This window comes from Equus caballus, chromosome 21 (assembly GCF_041296265.1).
Source record: "Equus caballus isolate H_3958 breed thoroughbred chromosome 21, TB-T2T, whole genome shotgun sequence".
NCBI classification, from domain to species: Eukaryota; Metazoa; Chordata; class Mammalia; order Perissodactyla; family Equidae; genus Equus; species Equus caballus.
The window spans coordinates 43,845,405-43,865,680 of record NC_091704.1 but is presented as its reverse complement, the minus strand read 5'-3'; the positions used below and the strand labels follow the sequence as shown (position 1 = coordinate 43,865,680).

Below are 20,276 nucleotides of genomic sequence, written 5' to 3'. Positions count from 1 at the left end.
GAAAATGAAGACAATACAATAATAGTATGAGAATATTTAAACATTGGAGATATTTTGAAAAGCATTTTAAACGTGTTCTTTATAAAAATCTCCTTTCAAACAGAAATCTTGGCAATTTATCTCTACAATGTCGGAAAATTTTTTTCCATAAATGGTTATAATGATAGAAGAAAGCAAGAATGAAAGGACGGCACCTTTGTTTCCACATCATTAACGTACCCTACTGATGTAGCACCTAGAACATTCTGGTTAGGAGACAGCTGGACTGAAATTCTGGCACTTGGTAAATTTTCACTTAGCAAATAAGAGTTCCCTTCAGAAATCTGAAAGAAAAGAAATCCATCAAAAAGTTCATTTAAATTGCTTACTATTGGAGCACCAGATGAGGAAACAATATTATAGTCAAATGTACTGAAAATTTACTATGTTCAAGAACTGTCCTAAGCATTTCATTTACATTATCTCATTTACTCCTCACAACAACTCTATACACTTTATGCACATTTTACAGATAAGTAAACTGACCTAACAGTTTAAATAATTTGGCTAGGCTTGGAACCAGGAAGAGCGCTGACATCTGAGCCTGGGTCTGTCTGACACCACACTATATACTTAGTCACAATATTCAGAAATCCCACCTCCTTTTGTTACTTTTACCTTTTTAGCCAAATTGAGTCAATTCTCATTTCTACATGGTAAATCTATCTTTCAGGCCTAGTTAATCCCTGGAAACAGCCTAAGAGCTTCACCATCATGGCCACCCAATGTGAGAGGAAACGCCATTCATCTCTTCATCTAGAAACCTTTGACTGGTAACTTAATCAATTAATCACTCTGTCTGATGTGTATAGATATATGCACATTACCTGCATTAATGTATACATGAAGGAGTGAGCAATTTTAGAACTGGAAGGAACCCTATAAATTATCTGATGCAGTGTCTCCAGTGTTTTGTGGACACCTCCCTTCCCCAACTAGGGATTTGCAAAGATGTTGCAGGCAGTTCTTGTCTTTAAAGGTAGATAGAGTCTGTTTCCACTTTAATTTTATATCAATCAATAAAAATAATTCTGAGTATTTTTCCCTTTATAATAGAATTGGCGAGCTGAGAAACATGTATCAAGAGAGTATGTGTCATTGGTTAGTAAAGATCAAAGTACATGGTCATGACTCAGTCACTCTGATTTCTCTCTCAGCCAAAATGGGAGTTTTTATTCTTACACTGCTTAAAATAGTTTCTATTAGGCATATACTGTTTAAATTATACACAATAAGTGACCATTAATTAATGACAGGATGAGTAAAAATTGCTCTGATTTTGATATACAAGTTAATAAGGAACATAAAAATAATGGTCCTATAAAATTCACCTACAGATAATTTTCACTAATCTATAAATTACATTTATTTTGTCAGAATTCTTACACAGCATCTTATATATAGCTTGTCTTTAGATCTTCAAAGGTCATTATTAAACAGAAAATTCAGTGATGGGCATATCCAATTAGGCTTTTCACTAATTAGGAATAAGTTCCATTCATACCCTTAATAAGTTATTCAAGAAGAAATGCTAGCAAACAATAGCTTGAAAATTTCTCTTATGCTTTATCATTTAGGAGGAAAGGGCAAGAAATATATTAATAGATTTTATTTTTAAAGTATGCAATGAAAGATTTCAAAATATTATGCTGAAGAAGAAATATTCATCTACTTTTGATATCAACATGTAATAAAAATTTTAATCTATAATTTATGCTGTTCCAAAATCAAATACAATAACATTTTAGAAATTAGCCAACACATCTTACTTTTTCTTACATAATTTAAAACAAATTAAATAACATGTATCACTTCTTAAATAGATAAAAGTAAGAACTTATGTAATATGGTGATGATTATATTATGTTTAAATGAAAAATTTTAATAAAATACTGATTTTAAATTGAGAACGTTTTACTTAAAAATCACATCATATGCCATGCATAAACAATGAAATGATTTTTAAAATCGACAATGGGTCTCATGAAATCATATCTTAGAAAGAAAAAGATCTGGAAATATAAAAACGTTGGTAAATGCTGACCCAGTTCAACTTTCGTCCTTCACTGATGAAAAGAGAAGGTTGGCTGCTTTGTCCAAGAATGCAAACGTAGTTAGATAGTGGCAGAGGGAGACTTAGTACCAATCTGATTTTTTTCATTGAACTGATGAAACTACTGGGTTTTTTTTTTTTTTTTTTTTTTTTTTGAGGAAGATTAGCCCTGAGCTAACATCTATGCCCATCTTCCTCTACTTTATATGTGGGACACCTGCCACAGCATGGCCTGACAAACGGTGCATAGGTCCGCACCGGGATCCGAACCCATCAACCCTGGGCCCCGAAGTGGAATGTGCAAACCTAATCACTGCGCCACCAGGCCAGCCCCAACGACTGGTATTTTTAACACTTCCGTGTGTTGCTATCTTTGTTTGTATGGGAAAACAAAACAAAACTAGGTGACCAACCCACAATAGTTCAGCTGGAAACAAATGACTGATGGAATTAACTCTCAAATTCCAACCTACCGATCTTGTGTCCCATTCCTTTCAAGTGCCTGCTTCTGCAAGACACAGCTAGAACTATAGCAACAGAATATCTCCAACCCATATCTGCATGGCCGGAACCAAATGAATCGCCCCCTGAAAAGGCCCACGAGTGATTCAGTCACTACAACAGTTGGAAGAGAGAATTCTTATCTGTCTCCAGAAGCTTCCCAAGCTCTCCCAGTCACACTGGGTAGGTAGTCCCCTGGTCCTTTTCTCTTTGAAGATGGGTCCCTGGTGTGACCTAAGCTTCCAAAGCCACACCAGGCTGTCAACCAATTGGGGATGCAGAAAATCCCTGTCCCTTTTGACTTCTGACTCCTGGACTTTGTCACCTCATTGCTCCCAGGTTCTCACATGGGATCAAAGCACTGAAACAAGACCCGGAGGGTTCCCATTCCTCTGGACTCAGCTTTACACCTCCATAAGACTTGTTCCTGGGAACAACCCTCCAATTAAGGGGACAAGCTTAAGAATGTTACCGAGGGCTTTTTGCCATCTAGTCCCAGTGCTTCTCTAGCCAGGCAGCTGCTTCAGCAACAGAACAAAGCTCAGGCAGCCCCTAACTCTTGAAGGGGGTCCACAGCAATCTACTGAAAGAAGGTTTGGGGATTGAGGTCGGTCCTACCAGAGGAGGTTTTCTTACCTTATTTTTTGCTTTTTCTTTAGTCTTGCAGGATTCCAAGGCATTGTGTCCAAATGTTTTTCTCACTTTTTCACACCTGTGAGCTTGAGGTGGCTGCAAGATAGCAGGTCTTAGAATATTTTCAGAATGTTTCGCGGGACCTTCAAAGAACGAAATTAAAGGGTCAATATATCTTTAGCGAAATACTACTTCCTCTCTATTTTTGACTAATTTAATGCTTATTTTCTAAAGTCATCATTCAATGAGGGGTTAATGTTAACTAATCAAAGTCAAAATAGCCAATGAATGTGTACTACTTACTTCCAGCCAGGCTTTTACCTAATTAGTACCCATGTTGACCATGGAACTTGGCTTACCAAATGTACTTCTTCATGTTTTGTCACTCAGCCCTACCTCCCCTACTCCCAAATCACACATTCAAGCAGATTAAAATATAGATGGTAAAACGCCACATTTCTGAGGTTCTCGTAATAGAGAGAAGCTACATACCTTGTTCTGCACTGTTCATATCAACATCCCTTTGCACAAGAGTTGATGTCATAAACACATTGTTTTTCTTCACTGTAAGAAAAAAATATTAGAAAAACTTGAATCTATAAGGGTGTGTCAGTTTCTATGCGATTCGGGTTTTCACGGTCCTGTACTGAATTTACCAGTAGATGTCGCTGTTGGCACTAAGAGTAGTAGGCTGCGCATAGGAGAGCGCGGGCTGTGCTAAAGAGGTGAGGGCAAGATGAGCTTTGCTACATAGTTCTGTTTACTCTCAGAAATATTAGTGCAAATCAGATCACTAACGGAATAGGCAGTCTTCTCTAGAATGATGAAATAGAGTACTGAGAGAAATTCTACAGATTATAAAATGTGAATTGATAATGAACCCGCTGTGTGCGTTAATATATGTTTCTTATAGAATGTCATAAAACTGTTAGCAACTTTTCTGCCCCTCTCCCCACTCTAATGATACCTGAAGAGAGAAGTAAAGATGACCATTATGCTGGGTTATTTTTCTGTGAGGTGTGTTGGTGGGGTAAGACTGTGGTGGTGGTTCCAAGTATGGAATTACTATGCATTTCAAAGAGATAACCTCTTGCTTGCCAATTGCAGAAACAGCAACCTTGGAGCATTCGATTAATGGAGATGAGAAAAGAATAAGAACTGCTTCTTCAAAGTATTATAACATATTGTAAATGTCGGGGTAGAATTGCTTCTCTAATTCAAAGTTCAATTAAATGTTTTATGATCGTTATTATTGACAACCAACAATGAAAGGGCCATCTCAAAATTGTACTATTTTTCTCCGTTCTAACACCACCAACATTTTGCACAACATAAAATGGAATGATGCTTACTGATATCAACGTTCCTTTATTCATTCTTTCTTTTTGTGTGTATCTGATTTATAAAAAAATGAATTGAAGCAGTTATCCAGATAACTTAAAGCTATCACTTTGCTTTATGCACAAATTCAATAAAACAAATCCTCTAGGATCAGGACCTCTGTTCCTCATCTGTAATTTGCCAGTCAGGTTAAGATGGGGCCCAGTGAGGTAGAAAAAATCTCTGCTGCATCTAAAAGATATCTGACATATTGTTGCTCAGTCATGCTTGGAATTGTTAATAAGACTAAAAATTTATTGGTTTGAAAACTCTGTGGTTCCCAGGGAGAGAGGGATCAGTTAAAAGGAAGTGAATAGTTTGTATTTTTTATCTCTTAGTGGTAAGCTTAATTTAGAAAAGGCAGTTGGTTGTTCAGTAGAAACAAAAACACACAAGAAGTCAAATCATAATTTTAATGTGGCAAATGTTCCAATCATTTCAAATATTTTATTATGATAAAATAGTTTTACTTAGCAAAGGATCACAAATTTCAAATAAAAAGAAGTAATGTGGTAATTAGTGAAAAGTTCAAAAGAAATCATGTTTTAAATTTGAGAATATAAATCTAAAGTATAAACTTTAGAATAAGAATCGAAAGCATAGTTATATATTTTGAGTACTGTACATATTAAAAACTGTATAAATGGACCATAATAAGTAAAATAAAGCAAATTATTTTACAGGACTGCCTTATAAAACATATTGCTATCATAAACATGAAATCTGAAAAAACATCAAGTTCACACTTTCTACCAAAATAAACAGAGATACTGTCTGGATTTGTGGAATTGGAATTCATAAGGAATTCTTCTATGCATACGTTGCTAAGGCCTCTATTTTATTTGCCACTAAGTGTCAGCATTTTATAGTAGCTGAGAAAGAAAGCTCATCATTAATGAGAATGGATTCTGAAAAGTCAGAGCATTGGGCTTGAGGTTCTGTAAGCTCTTTATTACCTGGTCCAGAAGGGGGGAAGGCCGGGAGGTCGGTGAAGGATGATGATCTCATTCGCTTCTGGGACAAGGTTGATGCTAAAAGCAGATTGCAAACTGAAGTGAATAAGGAAGTGCTCTTTTGTGTTTCTTTTCATTTGGATTTTTGCTGTTTCAGAAAAATCTCTTTCTCACTAACTTAAAAAAGGTTTTGTATTTTTATCAGCAGAAAAAAGTGTGCCTCTGCTGAGAATTATAAATTAATTTCCATTCAATTCAATAAATATTTGAGTGCTCACCAGGTGTAAGACACTCTATCAGGCATGAAGATGACCTCAAGGAACTCACAGTGGAGGAGACAGACATTTACACAAATAGCTGTATTACAAGGCAGAAGGCAATACGATCCATTATACAAGGAATCACCTTTTATAGTAATTGAGTGTAGAAGAGAGGCAAACTAGGTTACTGATTTACTTGGAATACAGTATATGATGGAGTTCTTAAAATAAAGTGTCTTTTGAAAAGGCAGATATCTATCTAAGTAGATATTTACTTAGGAGAATGTGGCAATTTCCCCTAATTACAAAGCTAATATCCACTTAATGCAGAAAATTTGGAAACAGCAAAATACAAAGAGGGAGGGGAAAAAACCCAAATCGCTAGCAATCCCATTACCTAAGATAACCATTGCTAACATTGGGCTATGTCCTTTCCAATGCCGATAAATCAAATTCTTAAGTAGTGACTCGTACCATCCATTTTATAGACTGTGTTTTCATATAAGAATATATGATAAGTACTATCCAATAAGTAGACTTTCTTATCTATTTCAAAAGTTTCCTAGTAATTTCATACGCAGAGTGAACATAACAGTGAACAGCCAACAGACAAGGCTTTACCCACCTCCTTGGGACTGAGAATCTGCAGTCTGCAAAGTAAAAGATGAAGACCGTTCGCGCTTTCTTGAAAAACCATTACATTCTGCAAGACATTCAACGTGAAGGGTAAAATTGCTTGCAATAACAAATTATCCTCAACCAATGATATGGGAGGATAAATAGAATTTCCTTTTGTCTATATAGACCATTATTTGATAACATGTTAACTTCTGAAGCATAATTTTAAATATTGGGGTTGATAGCTTGGTGATTATAAACCGATAGGCATATCATTCTAATATGAAACAATTAAAAACAAGTGGCTTCGGCAAGAAATTGCATAAGAATTCTGAGATTTTGTAGAAAATGTTTTTGGTAGTTGAGACACAGGCAGTGGAGAATTGTGGGATTCTAGAGTTGCTAACATCAGCATTCTCAGGGTCCTGCATGTCACCTTTCAAAACAAAAGCCAGTCTACTTTCGTGTTTAAACACAAGAAAAACCATTAAGTTTTATATAGACTGTCCCACATGTCAAAATGCTTGTGCCTGCTAATTTTCTTTGTATAAAGATTGATTTTGAAATACAGGATACAAATCATTATTACCATGTTCTGCTGCTTCATACAGGGTGTCCTCTGCAGGTCTCTGGAAGGAAACAAAGCTGCCAATGAGAGCTGAGTGCTGGTTTTACGTCAGATTTCCACCCTGTCACTTTATAAGAGAATTCTCAGAAGCCAGGTCTATTTATCTAGGCCAGGACAAAGTGGCTCACCAGGCGTGTATTCAAGAAAAAACAAAGTCTTAGCAGAGAGGTTTTACAGTTCAGTGACTGCAGAATCCCTTGTGGGAGCGTGTTGAAAATGAAGATTTTGAAACACCAACTCTCAGGATTCTGAAGCACTTGGCTGGGGCGTTGGGGGAGCGGAGGGTGGAATCTGCTTTTTCAACAAGGGCTTGGGGTGGAGTTTTTCTTTAGTTTTGTGGGTAGTAGGGTAAATTACCTGCATAAGCAAGAACGAGAATAACGAGACAATACTAATTAAGCTGAAGTGAAAATGCTACTAATCTCATGGTTTGTCTTTCAAAGCAGGTGATTTTAGTAGGATGCTGAAAAAGCAGACAGGATCCTTAAGATCCCTTTTAAATCAAATATCACCGTTTAGAACTTATTTTATACCCAGTTAGGCTAGGTCAGTGGTGGAGACTCATAAGGAGCATCAGCCCTCCTAATCTCTTTCAGTCCTTCCCCTTTCCAAATCACTCCCAAAAAACGTAATTTTGGTAAAAATGGCATGTTATCCATAGTTTCAAGACAAGGCCTCTGGCTTCCCATTTCAGTCAAATTGCTGTTGGTGAATCCCTACCCTATAAATATTCTATGTGCACTGCTCTGCTGCGTGAAGAACAGGGGGATGAACTTATGCAGCAGTGATAGCATTTAGCATAGCTAGCTTCTTGAAATATAAATTTCTCGGTCAAAGTGAAAAATCAAACAAAGTAGCTTGATCTTACCTTAAAAGTTTTTTCTCTCTTTTCAAAAACAAATATTGGTTGAGCAATGACAGATTTTTCTGTAAAAGAAAAAGAGCAGGCAAGAAATGAGGTCTCATTTCTTATTTTGACATTTTGACATTTGACCATATTTTGACATTCCTAACACCAACTAAAAATATTGGAAGATTTTTGTTTTGTTTTGTCTTTTTCCCTGTCTTTGGGTGAAATCCAAACTGTTTTACATGGATACTATAAATTGCATAATTACAAATGATTTTAATGGTTAATTACAGAAATAAATACTTGGGGAAAGTGATAGTAAATATTTCCATAAATAGAGAGATCATCTCATTAAAAGAATATGTTTTAAGTGTTTAAGGAAAACAAAATATAATTCCCTGCCCTTGGAGTCTCATCAGGACGTACTGATTAACATCTTTACTTCTAGAGCAACAAGTTTCAAAGGGTGAAAAATCTCATCTGAGAATATTACTTCTACTTGGCTTGGATCTCAAGGTATAAATGCCGTAGACGTACTGCATTCCGTCCTTAAAATGATCCAGAAATAATTCATATTTCCTTGCCTAGAGTAGTCATATCCTAAGCCATGTTTTCACTATTTAGACTAAGAATCAGTCTTAGTGTTATAGAGTAGCTAAAATTTATCTTCAATCCTACCAATGTTATTGATCTTTTATATTTTCTGTCTTAGGTAAGAGAATAGAGAGAAACTCATTCACTCTAGGTAATATAAATGAGTAATAACAGCTTTAAATATTAGCACTCCAGAATTCATAGGGAAAATTCTTAAGAGAATTTTCTTAAAGAGCTTCTTAAGGGCTTGGGCTCTGGAGTTAGCTAAGCATGTGCTCAAATAGAAGTTCCACCACTAATTGGCTATATACTTTGGGAAACTTATTATACCTGTACCTTAGTTTCCTCATCTGAAAAAAAAAAAAAGCATAACAGTACTTACCTCACAGAGTGTATGTGAAGATTAAATGGATTTTTAAATATAATTACTTAGATTTTAACAAAACAAAAGCCTTAGTAAAGGATATTAAATATGTGCCATGCCATCAGTCCCGATTCCAAAACTCAACACTGACATTGCTAACCTATGACCATACTTTCTCAAGGAGCCCAAATATGACCTCAGAACTTTTTTCATTATAGGTTTCCAGTAGCCATTACCAATATTTTGTCCTGACATACATGCTCAGATAATTTGCCCTCCCTAGGCTGAATAAATAAAACCCTGGCTTAGGAACTTCAAGGAACTACCAGAGAATTACATCTTTTATTTTCCAGAAGGGGTTTACTAGTTCCCTACAACCTTATCCCATAAGAGAGTGTCATGAACTCTGCCAGACCACCCTTTGCCAAGGTCCTGGGGCCATGGAAACTTGGGTACCTTCTTTCAGTTCAGTGAGATCAACTGGTTCACTTTTTGATGCAAGAGCTTACTGCACTGTCTGCCCTTGGAGCCAAGTGAGCCCCAGCAGAAAATGCTCAATAACATATTGGCATACCCATCTATATTAAACTATGGCTCAATTCTTTGCTCTTTCTCAAACAAGCTCCTTTTCCAGCAATTACATTAGACTTAAGAAATGAGATCTCTAGTGACTTTGAAAGGAAATAGTTTTTGTGAATGTGCAGGGAGATACGTATGAATCAGAATAATAAATGGGCCTCTTCTAAACTAGATTTGAAATAATCATCCTTAAAATAGCATGACTTGGCCTAATCCTAGACAAAAAAACATGTTAACTTTCCCTTTATCAAAATACACAGCTAAAAATGGGCAAAAGTGATCTTTAATGGCAGCATTAACGAGGAATCACAAAGAATTACTTGCAGCTTGAAGGGCATATGGTAACGTAGGAAGGCCATTTTTATTCATTAATTCAACAAATATTTATTGAGCATCTTTTGTGTGCCAGCCACTGTGCTAGGATCTAGGTATACATTGTCTGAGTGAAGGCATATTAGCCTCAGTGCAACCACCTTCTTTCCATGACACTGCCCAGCACATTAGTTAGAAAACAGATAATCTCCATACTTTCTCTTCCATTCAGAGTCTCTCCTTCTCTCCCAAGAAGTTCTCTTGGCTCCAAAGACAAAGCAAAAATTAAGCAATTATCAAGCCATTGAGTTCATAGCAGTTTTCTTACCTGACCCAGTAGGAAAATTTGAAAATAAAAGCCAGGTCCTTAAAATTAAATGTTTTAAAATTTATTCTTCTTTCTAATATATTCATTAATCAATCCACTTGTTCAACAAACATGTATTGAGGGGTGACTACATCTGAGGCACTTTGCAAGGTAAGGGAGAGGACTAGTGGTACAAGATGAGGCTGAAGATGAGGTTGGAGCTTTGTGAAGCCTTGTAGGTTGTGCCAAGGAGTTTTGTTTTTATTTTAAGAAATTTGGGGAGCCAATAAGAGATTTTAAGGAGTGGAGTGATTCACTCTGATATGCATGTGCTGTGTGGAAAACGGATTAGAGGGGGAAGGGACTGAGAGAGAGGAAATAAGGAACCTAATTAAGAGGCTAGTCTAAATTCTAGAAGAGAGCTGACTAGGCTGCTCTTTATTTGTTTGTTAATCTTGCATCCATGGGTTTTTTTGAGGCAAATGAAATAATGAAAAGTTTAACATACAGTCTTCTGTTAAAAAGAATGAAGAGGGAATGGGTAAGAGAAATTTAAAAACCTAAAGATAAATTTTGATGTTTTACCTGTTTTAAGGTTCACATAGCATTTAACGGATCCGTATATTCATTGTTGTTTTCTGAAATACTTCATTAAAAAAAGACATTCGTTCATCCCACAAACGTTACTAAGTATCTGTTATATACGAGGAAGGGCACATCTATATAATGTACATGTATATCTATATATCTGTACATATATCTATATGTGCACTATCTATATAACTCTATCCATGTAATATCTATATAATTCTATAATTATAATTCTATCTATATAATATCTACATAATTCAATCTTGGTTCACCTGTAATTCTGCTCCACAATGGAGTTATGCTGTCGGCCAAGGGCTTTTATCCAACATCTTGTCTAATTTAAGCCTTTTCATCACTTTGTGAGTTAAATATTGTTTCTACCATATTTACAGATGAGGAAACTAAGGCTCTGTTAAGTGACTTGCTCAAAGTCATGCCACTAATAAGTGGCAAAGCCTTTAATTAAACCCAGGATCCCTCCTTCAAAACCATCGATCTTAACTCCCACGTGTCATACTGACATATGTCATATATAACTCTACTGGAACAATGTCATGTTCTAAAGGTATAATATACCATCCAGCACCATGTCAAGGAAAAAGCAGTATAAAATAATGACACTTATATTTTTGCAACTTTGTCAAAGTTGATTGACCATACACATGTTCTCTACTTCCTCCTGAAATCAGAAATCACAATAAGATCATAATAAATGGTTGAGCGTTTTTAGGGGTAGGTGGGGTGAGGTGGAGGGAGAGAAGCCACCACAAAGACAATGAAAACTGAAGAGAAATAATAGTGACAAAATTTTGGAAACTAGAAAGTGGAAGGATGAGTGGTAACTCACTTAGCAGACCAGGAACCTGGACCTTAAGCCAGTAGTGGGGATGCTCAAAAGCAACCTGGTTTACTCCCCACAGAGCCACCAAAAGTCCAGGAATTGGTATCACTAAGTACTTCTGGAAGCAGAGATGAAGTATGGCTGAGAATAGGAAGAAATTTATCTATTAAGCAGCAAAGCAATGTGTCCCTCTCCTACCCTGGCAGAAGACTGGAGGGTTATTCCCTGGAAAAGATAGAACATCAGGCACAGTTTATCGTGAAGGTTCTGTAATGAAAAGAGTGGTGATTAGGTGAAAGCTTACATACTATCTTAGTTTCCTATTGTTATTATAGCAAATGACCACAAGTTTAGTGGTTTAAAACAACACAAATTTGGTATCTTACAATTCTGGGGTCAGAAGTCTACAGGGGGTTGTCAGGGCTGTGTTCCTTCTGGAGGCTCATGGAACAATCCATTTTCTTGCCTTTGCAGCTTCTAGAGGCTGCCCTCATTCTTGTGCTTGTGGCCTCACCTCACTCCAACCTCTGCTTCTGCTGCCACATCTCCTTCTCTGATTCTGACACTCCTGCTTCCCTCTTTGTCTTATAATGACCTTTGTGGTGGCATTGGGCCCACTGAGTAATCCAGGATAATCTCCCTGTCTCAAGATCCTTAATTTACTCACATCTGCAAGGTTTCTTTTGCCACATAAGTGTGCGTATTCACAGGTTCTGGGCATTAGGATATAGACAACTTTAGGGAGCCATTATTCTGCCTACCACGCATACAAAATGTTGAGGCCTTTAGCACTCTCTTTCTACTCAGTACGTAGAATGCTGGCAGCCAGATTTATTTCCTCCAAGAAGGAAATTAGAAGATTTTTTTTCTGGAGAGTCTGACTAACCCAAAAGAAAGGATCTAAAGACATAGGAATTCCCCAATGAATGGTCAAGTCAAATGATGAGTCCCCAATTCAGGTACACAGAGGTGCCAATCAGCTTTTTAGTGAGTGCCCCTTTCTTAAATACAACCAGGCAGTCAAGGATCACCAGACAAAAAATACAGTGATCAAATGAACAAGTGGGAGAAAAGAACATTGGGTGAAAAAGACGAAACAGAGAGTTTTTAAAAATATATTTATACGTATATAATTAATGTCCTCATAAAGATGAAACATGCATGAAGCAAAGAAAGATATTAAGAACAACAAAGAACAAGAATAAGCTTTTAGAAATTAGACTTCAAAATATGATAGTAGAATCAAAAGAATCAATGTTGATCAAAAAATCAATAGAAGATTTAGAAAATCTTATTCAATCTTCTATTGAATAAGTTTAGTAAGTAGCCAAGACAACAGAGCAAAAGAACAGAAATTGAAAATATGAGAAAAATATAAGAAAACCCAGAAGATTAGTTCAAGAATCACTTGAACACCTGACTAATAGGAGCTCCAGAAAAAGAGAACTTAGAAAACAGAGAGGATGAAATTATCAACAAATACACTATTAAAATTTCCCCAAATTGAAGGACATAAGTTTCCAGATTGAAAGAGTCTATCCAATGTTCAGGATTGTACCTGAAAATAGACTCACACCAGTGCACATCATGAAATCTTAGAACACTGCAGACAAAGAAAAGTTCCTAAAAGCAACAAGAAGAGAGCAAAAGAGTTCATGTACAACAGGTCAGGTATCAGAATGGATTTAGGTTTCTCAAAAACAACACCAGAAACTAGAATCAAAGGAGCAATGCTTTTAACACTCTGAGCAGAAATGATTTCCAGTCTAGAATTATTTATTAATATAAACCATTGACTAAGTGTGAAGATATGATAAAAGCCTTTCCAAACTGCAAGATCTCAAAATACATATCCCACATGCACCCATTCTTAGGATGCTTCTGGAGGGGAGGTTCTACCAAAAGAGCTAGTAAACTAAGGATCCAAGACACAGAGGAGCCAACTCAAGAGATGTGAAAGCAGTCTCCAGGATGATGGTGAGGGGATAGCCCAGAATGACAGCAGTATGCCGATCACAGACAGCAACCAGTCCACCAGGGGGTAAGTCTCTGTGGAGACTCCAGGAAAGATGTCTCCACAAAGATGTGACTAAAAGCATTTGCATATCTCAAGAGGTTGAATATTCTGAAAGGATATTTAGATGATTAGAGGAGAGCTTGGAGATTGGTAATAAATACATAGAGAACTAAGAAAACAAAACAAAGACATGACACAATTATTAAATCCAAGGAAAACAAAAAGTTGGGCAAGAAAGGAAAAGGAAGCTTAAATCTTATTTGGATCAATTGTGATAGTTTCACACAATGATGTCAATACTAAATTTTGATCTAATCAAATTTATGATACAACAATTTTGGGATGACGGGGGAATAGAAAGTGTGCGTGTATGTAGCAGTAGTAATTATAGAGTTGGGAGAAATCTGTGCAACGGATATAAATTCTTCCATAGTGGCAAATCAGTAATGCCTAAACATAAATAGAAAGAAATAGCACTAAATGCCTGATATTTGGAGATATGGAGGTTAATTCCAAAAGAAAGCTAGGAGAGTTAGATGCTGTTGCCTCTGGGGACCAAGGAAAGGGAGAGCAAAGGACGGGGCAAGGAGGAAACTGCTGTTTTTTCCAGAAAAGTCTTGTAGAACAAGTTGATCCCTTAAACCACATGAATATGTATAACTTTGAAAAAATAAAAACTAAATTTAAAAATAATTCCTTTTCTACCATAGTGTCAGATGCCCATAATTAAAGGACAAATCTCATGCTCCTTGCCAAGAATTGACTTCTTATTGAGTTATACTGCGTAGCAATCATCCAATATCTTATTTCTTGGTCCTGAGTGTTCTTTACGTAGAAATATATGGAAACAAAAGCATAAGCCAGATGGATTCACTGAGTTCAGAATGCAATGGAAACTCCCCTGAATAACTGAAGATCTGCTCTTCATAATGCCATCGAAACTTTTGAGAGGCATTTATGTTCTTGTCCTTCGCCTTTATTCAAAACACTCCTCTGAGTCTCCAGACAAGAATTCAGTTAGAAGATTATGAATATACGTAAGAGCTTTGTTCTTCAGGATTCTTAAATGCTATAATGGTCAGTATTATCAGTAGATATAAACTTTTTTTCCCCTATTCTATGTACCATAATTTTTCCCAAAAAATTTTGGGTGGATTGTCCAGACCCTTTATTTCCATGTGTTTAACTGGCACTCAGTGTCTTGACAAAGCAATCTGTTTCATCTAGGAAAGTAACTGGAGGCTTTTCTTGATGAATTATCTCAGAGGAGGAGGTTTGAAAGGATCTACTGAGCTGAAAGCAGAGGAGGAGGAAGAGACTGAGGATGGAGTACCTTGGACTCAGAGTCCCAGTGAGAATGGAGGCAGGCAGCTTCTAGGGGCTCCAAGTTTCTGCTACACAGCTTCTCCCACGTAGTCCTGCAGGCCACTTTCTTGCTGTTTTGGTGGTTTAGGGAAAGTGAAAACCAAGCTCTCCACACTGGATAGAACCAAGCTACTCTAGCCAGGGCTGAAAAGGTTGTGGAAACAGTGTCGGCAGGAAAGAGGGTGACAACAACCCCCCTGCAGAGGGGCAGCCGCTGCCAAATGGGTCACCTCTAATTGCTACCAGGACTAGAATTATCCACTTGAATTGCAGCCCTAGCAGGCCCTGCATTTTCCTCTTCCCTTCTTCCTGGACCAACCCATGTGTCTCTGCCACATCCTCTTCTCTAATTTCTTCTCCTCTGTACTATCTCACTCCAGGTTCCAACATTGTCCTTTAAGCCTGTCCTCCTCTCCCTCTTTCTCTTGTGTTCTGCTCTCTGACTGGTAGAAGCAAGGATTTTGGAGCAGTGAGGTCAAATGGTCCTAGAGATGTGTTTTTAAAAAAATTACTCCAGGCCTCAGCTTTATCACCTCTCTCTGTATATTTTAAAACGGTTGTTATGAGGATTGAAGCAACGTATGCTTGTGAGAGCACCTAGTACAGCTTCCTCTTCAAATCTTTTTGGAACAAAGCAGAACATCTATCTATCTATGTATCTATCTATCCTTCATATATACATGCATTTATATATATATATATATACACACACACACACACACATATACATACACAAATGTATAGCAGTATGTCGTAGTACAGGTTGCACAGCAGACTCTCAATAAAAGTGAGATTCCCTCCCCTCCTCCTCTCCAGTCCTATTAACATAGGATATACAGTCGCCCCCCACCCCTACTCTCGTGGGCTCTGGAGGAAATGCCTCATTGTTCCTCAAAGGTTTTTCTTTTTCCTTTCACTCATTATCTTATTCTTACCCCTAGTTTTCTTCTCACTTCTCCTTGTCCAGCTCCTATCTTCCTTATTCATTTTCTTTTGTACTATCAGGAAGTTTCTGAATTCAGGCCGTGGCCCATAAATAGTTTGAGAGATCCTTGCTCCTCAAAGTGTGGTCCAGACAGACCAGTAGCATTGCCTGGGAGCTTGGTAGAAATGCAGACTCGCATGGCCCACCTCAGACCCACTGAATCAGAGTCTGCATTTTGCATGATCGCCAGGTGATTTGTGTACGCATTTGAGAAGCAGTCCTCGACAGCACCTCCAGGTTTCTGTCAGCTGAGACCAAACTCGGGAAGATGGCATGGAGACTCCTAGAGTTAATAACCAAGCCTCCAGATGTTCTAAGTGACCTGACAATTAATGAGAAAATAATTACTACTCAAACCACATCCTATGATTGTTATGGTTCAATGTAAGATGAAGTCAAGGGCTATTCTGAAGACTTAGAAAGAAATATCTGTGGTAAGGCTATTGAAATGGCAATATTGATATTGAAATCAGTCATTCAGATACTCTGCTTGAAGCAATTAAGGATTTCCTCTCTGATGCAAGAGTTTATTTTCTGTTTTAATAATATGTTTGAAATACGACTTTTTTTCTTGAAAAAAATTTCGTATAAAATGTTTCTGCTTGAGATTGCTAAATGTTAATTAAAATGTTCATTTCTTCAAAGCAAAAACTACATCAAAAAACATTTGTCATAGTACTAAGATTCTTCAACAAGAATTTGAAGCATCTGAAGTTTCAACTGTAAAAAGTGATATCTTCTGTAGAAAAAAATGGACAAATCATAGCAGGTGACCTTAATCTCTGTATTGAGCCCCAGGAAGAGGAGACACAGTGGGTCTGAATCACAATCTTGATTTTTTCAAAAAGAACAAACAAAAATTCAAAACTATATTAAATATTCTAAAACAGTTTTAAGAAAGAGAAAATTGTAGCCCTGGAAGAAAAAGGAATCCGTGCCAATTCACAAGGGAACCATGAGTGTGAGACATTCTGTACTTATTTCTAGCCATATAGGGGGGACTCTGTAAAAATACAGAGGGAATGAAATAAACAGCACATTTCCCACCAAATATAAGAAAGTATGTCTTTACAGAAGAGAGTGGTAGGGTCACAGAGTGACATTATTAACTGTGATGGGACACTCTTGATTCTATTTCATGAGACACTTTGTACTGACTTGAAGGTAAAATAACCAGGACCTCAGAGAGAAACACAGGCAGTTTATGCAGGAAGTTTCTGGGATGACTCATGAAGCACTGACTCATCTTGAGATACAAGATGAATGGACCCTGCTAGAGCAATTCCAGCCCTGGTCATCCCTGCTGAAGTTATGACCAAACGTGTGTACTATAAATACAAGCCTGTTGGAATAAATACAGTATATGAAGTAAAAGGGGAAAACACTCACCCTTTTCAATCCAAAGTTTTTTGAACTGCTTTAAGTTTTTGTTGGAAATGAACTTATAAACTGCCAACTCAAAGAAATCTAGCATTTCTAGTTTTGATTCATTATGAAAAGTACACACTAGAGACAAAAAGAATCAACATTAGAATACAACAATGAAAGTTATTTTTCTTCTCGTCAATACCATGCTGATAAAGAAATCACTCATTTTCAGAGTGGGAATCATTTCAGGATAGGAAATTGGAAAAGAAGATGAGAAAACTATCTCAATCCACTGAATACAACCGTCGTCACCCAGAGCTTTATCTAATCCATCCTATTTTCTGAACTCATCTGCTTCTGATGCTGATAATCTTCAAGGGATCCACTCATTTTAAGTTCCAAAGACTCTAGACTCTTTCCTGCACTGGTCTGTACATGGTCTAGATCTGGACACCAACCAATTTTGAAAAACCAAGTTATGAAGATAATACAGCTCTCTGATGTGAGCAAGAAGATTCAGAGGTTGTCTCAAACAAAGACCTTGCTACACTTCTGGAAGTAGAACAAAGTCCTGAAAATTCTGTGTTGAATGCATGCTCAACCCAACCTCGACGCCAAACTGTGTCACTTAATTGATTATCCAGTCATATGTGGTAGTGGGCTATAGCCAGTGACTTAATTTCCTTTGTATTTTAGAATCTGGAGATTTACAGCAGCAATAATCCTGTTGAAGGAAAGTTCTTCTCATTTCTTAAAGTCATTTACTTCACTAATGTCTTTATAAATAGAGATGTCCACAGATGCGGAAAAAAAGAGAATTTTAGTTAAATCGTTTGGTATAGAACATCTGGCAAAATCACTCCATCAATCAAAATGCAGGGATGATGGAAGAAACTGGCTTTATATTTTTGAGAACGTTCTGTAATTGATCCCAAAAGATACGGTCATCATGTGCAGTGTACTTTATATTTGGGGATGATCAGTGACTTTTTCAGTAGACATCACAGCATACTCCATTGAATTTTACTATTGTTCCAGTGTCAAAACATTTCTCTTTGAATTATTTCTTTTTTCTTTCTTCTTAAAGACAATAGCTACCATATGACATGCTTATGCGTGTCATGGTTAGTCTTTACCCTTTTGCCCTTTGAAATGTTTAAATTAATGTGACCTTAAGAAGTAGTATGAAAAGTTAGACTTGGTGATTTCCCATGATTCTTCCTTTATTCACTGACATAACATAAAGACTTATATTTGCATCACACTTTACTTATTATAAAACATTCTTAAATATATTAGTCTTTGGCGACTGAAGGAATGACTGCGAGAAGACAGAATGCATGGTTTTAAAAATCTAAGCTTTTCAAGAGCTTAAAGACATGGATTGAAACTCCATCTCCTGAATTTACTCACTGAGTGAGCTAGGGCAGGTCATTTGATCCCCCTGAGCCTAAATGTCCTCATCTGTAAAATAGGGATAATGAGACAGACTTCAGAGAGTTGTTGCAAGGATTAAGCAAGGTAATGTAGGTAAAAGACAAGGCACAGCGCCTGGCATGTAGGAAATGCTCAGTAAGCTGCAGCTCTTAGTACATCACACGATCCTCCAGAGGTCAGTGATTGAAGTGACTAAGACTCTAACATTACAGGATGTGCTCAAGGTCACACAGCTAATACTTAGAGACCTGGGACTAACACACATGAGAGCTGACTCTAAATCTCATGCTTTTTCCTGTAAGAAAGGCTCCCTCCTGGCTTCCATTTTGAGTTGAACGACTGTTTTACAGCTGCTTCTCTTCTGAAGTTGTGATATGCCCAGGCCATGACAGATCTCCTGCTTCCATGGTCTATACAAGCCAGGTTGAGATGTGATCCCAGACTGTGGGTCTTCCTGCACTTTTGTTTTGCCATCTGTAAACACTGCAAGATGCTTCACTTACTCTTACCAATTTTCTGTTCATGTTCTGACTCTAAAGAGGTTTGTTTAAGAATGTCGGCAGGCTAATGGTGTGGTGAACCTAGCAATTTGAAATCTCCATGTCAATATTTATTTTCAGCCACTGGCACAAATAACTCAGAAGAATTTATTACTTTTGACAGAGCATATCCATTTCTCCATAATTCGGAGGTGTTATTTTGTTTATCAATAAAACTATTGTGTGCTTTTGTGATAAGGTTACTTGCAGTCTTTGATGACTTGAACATGTTTAGCCGCAATGAATGTGGGACCTCTGGATTGATAATTCGAGAAGGAGCTGTTTGCTGTCCGTTCATTTACGCCAATGGGGTAATAAAGGTGCAGAATGTGTCCTAAGATGTGCTTGGTCAACTTGGTACCATTTGGAAACACATATTTCATTTGATAGCATTTATAAATCACATATTTTCCCCTCAGAATAACTTGCAGTGTGAAAATGCTTCCATATGTTAGAAATGGGTCTCTCCATTTTGCTGAGGGAGTGGGGAAGAGAAATACAGTGTAGGTTTCACGGCAGGTTGAAGATAAATATTGTGCAGACACATGCACAGGTTTAAAACGCACAGGTCAAAGTTAATTTTAAGTAATTCTCTAGTGTATTCTGTACTGCTAAAATTAAAGAAGTGATTTTGACACAAAATGGCATATTAGTAAGAATTAAATCATTCCTCACAAAGACTATTAATAAGTCAATATGGCTGAAATACAGCTTTATATATTGAATTCAGATAAATTTAAGCTCTTCCTCTTCAGTAAAGAAGCACATTATTTTTAAATTCCTTCACGGATTCCAAGGACACAGGCCAGACTGAGAAGCTTGATTACAACTTCTTCCAATTCCAAGTCACTTTTCCTTAAACTTATTCCCCTTTGTCCTGAGCCTTTGAGCAAGCAGGAGAAAAGGCTCCTTGTTTTCCCGTTTCCACAGGAATAAATGGATGTTATTCCACTGAGAACAGGACCTCGGAGGCCTAGGCAGGAAGAAAGGAGCAGCATTGTCACCCAAGGCACTCACAAGCCCAGGAGGCCTGGACCGCATTCTCCTCTTGGGAACTCGCAG

General features: G+C 37.2%; 1 protein-coding gene across 3 annotated transcripts in view; it reads right to left on the bottom strand.

The window, feature by feature from the left end:
• Positions 1-20,276, bottom strand: part of RANBP3L (RAN binding protein 3 like) — a 46,463-nt gene that overhangs the window by 13,215 nt on the left and 12,972 nt on the right. Inside the window, exons 2-9 of one of the 3 annotated variants that reach the window (XM_070245913.1) lie at positions 14,854-14,956; positions 7,934-7,992; positions 7,027-7,066; positions 6,445-6,522; positions 5,563-5,637; positions 3,719-3,790; positions 3,230-3,369; positions 220-323 (exon numbers count right to left, since the gene is read on the bottom strand). In XM_070245913.1, the coding sequence (XP_070102014.1) occupies positions 220-323; positions 3,230-3,369; positions 3,719-3,790; positions 5,563-5,614 (368 nt within the window). In that variant the 5' untranslated portion in view covers positions 5,615-5,637; positions 6,445-6,522; positions 7,027-7,066; positions 7,934-7,992; positions 14,854-14,956. The remainder of the gene's footprint in view (positions 1-219; positions 324-3,229; positions 3,370-3,718; positions 3,791-5,562; positions 5,638-6,444; positions 6,523-7,026; positions 7,067-7,933; positions 7,993-14,853; positions 14,957-20,276) is intronic. The other 2 variants (XM_005604308.4, XM_070245914.1) reach the window with 2 other exon arrangements.